Source organism: Eucalyptus grandis, chromosome 2 (assembly GCF_016545825.1).
Source record: "Eucalyptus grandis isolate ANBG69807.140 chromosome 2, ASM1654582v1, whole genome shotgun sequence".
NCBI classification, from domain to species: Eukaryota; Viridiplantae; Streptophyta; class Magnoliopsida; order Myrtales; family Myrtaceae; genus Eucalyptus; species Eucalyptus grandis.
This window is the reverse complement of record NC_052613.1, coordinates 16,560,189-16,565,694: the sequence shown is the minus strand read 5'-3', so window position 1 is coordinate 16,565,694 and position 5,506 is coordinate 16,560,189. Positions and strand designations below refer to the sequence as shown.

The 5,506-nt window shown below is 43.2% G+C and overlaps 1 protein-coding gene across 1 annotated transcript; it reads right to left on the bottom strand.

The window, feature by feature from the left end:
- Window positions 1-1,134: 1,134 nt before the first annotated feature.
- LOC104434677 (heavy metal-associated isoprenylated plant protein 32) lies at window positions 1,135-4,165 on the bottom strand. The gene is given in 4 exon segments (XM_018868006.2): window positions 1,135-2,080; window positions 2,083-3,118; window positions 3,362-3,437; window positions 3,697-4,165. Coding segments are annotated over 4 exon segments (1,686 nt in total). The 5' UTR covers window positions 3,727-4,165; the 3' UTR covers window positions 1,135-1,536.
- Window positions 4,166-5,506: the final 1,341 nt, after the last annotated feature.

Sequence of the window (5,506 nt, the reverse complement as noted above, 5' to 3'; positions counted from 1 at the left end):
GTAAAGTTGACATTGGTCGGGAGCATTAGTTTAGGTACTTTTGTGAGACAAAATTAATTTGTGTAAATGTCATGATGGGGTAAATGTGTCATGAAATATCAAGTTAGGATTTTTAACGGTATATTAACCCTACAGGAAAGTCAAATCCAACTGGTAAAATTTGAAAAAAAGAAGAAGGAATATTCAAATAAAATAAAAAGAACCTTATCGACTTGTATCTCCAGAATAACTAAAATACCCTTTTGATAAGTCAAATCAGAGTTAAAAAAAAAAAATTCATGCTCACGTAAAGCTGGCACCAATAAAGAAAAGGAAAAATTCGCAAGCATAAAGAGAACTTCATAGAAAAAGAGACTCGAATTGACCTAGTAACAAGGGCGTTCCCATGATCCCGGCTCAGGAATCAGGGACTGTTGTAGGCTCATTATGGTCTTGTTCCTAAATCATTTTAAAAATTACGAAAGAAATTGTCCAATTTGCTCTAAATTTAATGTACTGATGCTAATTCAGTTATAAATTTTTGAATTTTATCATTGTCATCCAAAATCTTTACTTGGTATCAAAATATTATGTAAAGATATAAGATCAAATTGATAAAAACTGAATTTTTGGACCATACCCTAAGTTCAGGTTCATGTCATTTGGCGCGTACATGCACATACCACCAAACGCATCACACACCCCTCATGTCTCGCATCCCTATGCAGCGTCACATGTGTGACTCTCTAGTCTCTACCACTCGCCGGTGAAAATATCATCACAATTCCCGTTCTCTCGGTTTCACATTTTGTGGACCCATCCAATTCACCAATCCTAACTCCATCTTCAATTGCCCCAAACAAAAACATGATAGAAATAATTTTATATTCGATATGTACATGTGGACACATTGGGGATTGTGTTCAAGAACGTTAGATGATAATCCTACCAAGAGTTCTTCACGGGTCACAATCTCATACTTCCGCTCAAGAATCTCACTTGTCTCCACTCATTATTAAATTCGCGACCTACATAAAGTCGTTGAACAATATCATCGTTCGATATCACGAATTTGAGGTACAAAGAAGCCTAGTAAAGATGACTGGGACCTGAGTCGGCGCCCGACCCGGATCGGGTTGGGGCAAGAAATGGACCCTCTGCTAGAATGACATGTTGGCATATGATCAATTGCAGGAAACATTGAAGTTTTGAAATAGAGATGGGTACTTGGGTACTTTTTTACCGCAACTTCCCCTGTCACAAAAACATCTTATTCTGTTCGCAGCATATATAAACATTATATGAACAAAGCAAAGCATATATCCTTTAAGCAGCAGCTCCCAAGTCCTCAAAAGTTCACTAGCACTTCGTCATTAATTAAACCAGCACCTTCGATTTCATGATGAAGAAGGTCCCCCACCGACAAGCAGCTTCAGTGAGCTTTCTTCCGGTCATGGTCACTGATCAAAACCCATTTTCCATCTTGCACGATCCTCATTGTCTAACAGCAGAACCGCTCGCCACAGGCTGCGCCACTTCTCTTTCAGGAACTCTCCCTCACATCACGTTGCAACTTCCTGTGTTCTCATCGCTGAAGAAGTGGGTGAACTGATCCCCCGGTGGTGGGTACTGGTGTGGGTACGGATATGGGTAAGGTGGGGCGTAGCTGACGGCCGGAGGCGGCCGGGCGTACATCATGGGTTGGAACCGCTCGTTGCCCATTGCCCGTTGTTGATTCATAAGGGCCGCTAAGTATTGTTGTTGCTGCTGCTGCTGCTGCTGCTGCTGCTGTTGCTGTTGCTGCTGCTGCTGCTGCTGCAGTGGCTGCTGTTGCTGCTGTTGCTGCTGTTGGAAATACGGGTTGCCAGGGATGACCGCCGCCTGGCCGGTGGTGCCCTGGAAGTAAGGGCCGCCACCAGCTCCACCAGTGGGCAGGCCATGGACGGCCGGGATGCCGCCCATTTGACCCATGGATAGATTGCCCATTTGGCCCATCGGGATGTTCATTCCACTCATTTGCCCTAAATTTCCATTTCCCATGGCCATGCCTTTTGGTCCCCCATTGTGGAAATTACCATGGATCATAGAGTTCAACACTTCATTCTTTCCTCCTCCCCCCCGCCGCTGCCCACTCCTCCTCCTCCTCCTCCCTTTTTGCCATTACTGTTGACATTATGACCACCATTCTGACCACTCTTGTTATTAGACCCACCACCACCACCATTATTACCAGTTCTGGCATCTTGAGGCAATCCCCCACCTCCATTTTTCCCTCCACCTCCACCAGCTTGGTTTTGATTTCCTCCGGCACCACCGCCACCTTTTCCTTTCTTACCACCACTTCCACCACCACTCATCTGAGCAGGCATCCCCGCACCTCCACCTCCGCCACTGCCACCGCCGCCCCCACTGCCTTTCTTGCCATTATATCCATTGTTCCCTACATTTCCACCAGCATTCCCTCCCTTCTGCACATTCATCATCTGTGGATTATTACCATTCATCATCCCATTGAACATGAAATTTTGACCCAGGAGCCCCTGACCACTCCCCATCACGGGCTTCGTTTTACTGAGAGCGTGGTGTGCATCATCCAGAGCATCATCGTACTCATCTTCATAGTCATCGTCGTCGTCGTCTTCATACTCATCAAAATCATCATCACCCAAATCCTCCACAGGCAAATTGAACTTCACTGTCTTCTGGCTCTGGCTCTGGCTCTGGTCCTTGAAAGGCATATTCAGGTCCTTGAACTGAGGAGGCAGCTTCAGATCTTGAAACCCTTTGATCTGTTGGAGCTGCTGGAGCTGCTGGAGCTGTTGGAGCTGTTGCAAGTTTGGAACTTGTTGATGTTGACCTCCCTTTGGCTGGTTGCTGTTGCTGATGCTGTTGTTGTTCCCACCCTTTTGGGCCTTGTTGTTGCCACCACCACCTTTGCCATTGTCGATTTGCATGTTCTTGAGCTGGTTGTTGAGAAGGCTCTGATTGTTGTTCTTGTTACTGTTGTTGGGCTTTTGAGCACCCCATACCTCTGCATGTTTTCCTGATTTCACCAGCTTCTTGATGAGCAAAGCCGGGTCTACAGTCCCTGCAACCGTCACTTTGCCCTGTTCTGAGTCTATGGCGATTTTGAACACACCTGCAACATAATTAATATTTAAGAAACAAGGATCTTAAGGCTAGACATGCTGAAAAATTAATTAAAGTTGGTCAAAGAGAAGGAAAAAGAATCAACAGATCCATAGAGAAGAAAGGAGAGCTACTATAGTCAATCTAAACGAAATATCTGAAAATTGACCTAAAAAAAACTCATGTAAAAACAAAAAGAGCTGAAATGAAAAGAAGCTAATGACAAACTTGACAAGACAAGGAGCAGTAGTACCATCAATCTTCTGCAAGATTTTCTTGATCTTCTGCTTACACCCATCACAGTGGATATTCACTTTAAGCGCGCAGGTCTGCAGGGAACAAGAAGCGCAGGAAAAGGAAGACGAACAAAAAGGATATGAGCAACCCGTTAAAATAACACGGAAGCTAAAAAGAACTTCACCAGGACAAATGGGCACAACAAGAAAGGAAGCAATGAGAAAGAAAGCAAAGACAATGTACAGCAGGTGAAACATAATGCGAGCAAGACACTTGGGAGACCTCTCAAAAGAGCTCCATTTTGTATGGAGAAATGTGAAGGGGAGGGGATTAGGGAGACGAGGCACGCACCTGGATCTTCAAAATCTCTTCTTTACTCATGACTCAAGAATTGAAGCAGGGGAAACGCGGCTTGACAGATCCGAACAACGGGAGCTCAACGAGAGAGAAACACCCCTTGTTCTTTCTCCTGGGCTTTATCAAGAAGCAAAGGCAAATAAATGTGTGTGAATGTGTAAGGAAAGAGAGAGAGAGAGAGAGAGAGAGAGAGGAAGGAGGAAGGAATGGCTCTGTTGCTCGTTTCAGTTGCGCTTTGGAATCCAAGAAAGGCTTAGCCACCTCAGAGAGAGAGAGAGAGAGGGAGAGGGTCAGTAGCAGCAGGTGGTCACTGGTCATTAAAAGCTTCTCACGGGGGGGTACTCAAGCTCCCTCTATTTCTGGATATGCGAGTGGAGAGAGAGAGAGAGAGAGAGAAGGAGATAGAGGGAGGGAGGAGTGAAGTTCAAGCTTCGGACACTCGACAGCGCTGCTGCTTTGGGGCGCGGATAACGGGCAATCTTGTACCAGGCTACCAGCCACGAGCGTCGAGCCGTGTAGCCAGCCATGTGGCCAACTAGGCTTGTTGCCTTTGTGGCTCTCCGGGGGCATGTCGGACCTGTCGGTGTTGGCTTGGCTTCGAGCGAATCCCACTCGGGTCGGAGCTGAAGCTTTCTTGTTCCTTTTCTCCAATGGGTAGTAGAGCGCTTCAGAAGACAAGAACCAACGAAATTTTTATGCGCCCGAGATCAAAAATGTTTGGTCCGGCGTATTTGCAAAACACATTTATTAAGATAAAGTAGTTTAGCATGTTCATTTGGAGCTTAATCATTTTCCTTTCATAAACGAATTATAACCCATATGTGAAATTAACCATTTCGACTTGTTTACGATGGATAAAACACCTTTCAACAAGTCTTGATAAGATGCAAATCGATATAAAATAATAATATGTTTTATATATTTTTAATGTCCAAATGTGTTAAACTCGTCCTACCGTGTTACTTGTTTAATAGATGTGTTGCATTTGAGTTTTGAAAAAATGGGCACAATCGGTAAAAGTGTTGTGTTGAGATTTATGTCTTAAGTTGAACCGATATGTTTATAGCGTGAAGACGCAAATTGCTAGCCTTAATTGTAGAGTCCCATGTTACCTTGCACGGAAGCACAAAAGGTAGATGCAGAGGCAAAACCGTCGGTGGGATAGTCGAGTAAAATACGACACACACTAGCGTGAGAAAATATAGAAAGATCATTTAATACACAATTATAGGAGCTTTTATTTTGGATGTACAGTATACTTTCCTTCAAAGTTATTCCTTTGATCGAAGTAGCTGAATTTACGAGGATATGTCACACGTCTAACGCATTTGCTATATATTGATGGGTTGCATAAAAGTAGAGAAGTTGAAATATATGGAAGGGAAAAATTGAATGCAATAGTAGACCTATATGTCACATCGAATATTGCATTGATCCGCATTATGTATGAATTATTCATTTAGCATATCCTAGTTCGATAAGACCCATGATATTGTAATGTTGAATTTTCATCATAGTACAATGAATAGATGATCGGAGCAAGCAAAAATGACGTGAAGCACAAGTAAGACATATGATAACGTATATTATTACGAAATAACTACATCTCGATAATAAAATGACTAAATATCATGTTCAGGAAAAAAATGTTAGTCCTATATTGACATGAAAAGATACAAATTAGGAATCTAGTTTTACAAATTGAAATGGTGGGTTAGAGCACCTCATCTGGTCAATCAAGCAAATCGGTTCAAAGGGATATTATTTTAGATCTAGTTTAATTGCAACCTTATCATTATAACTT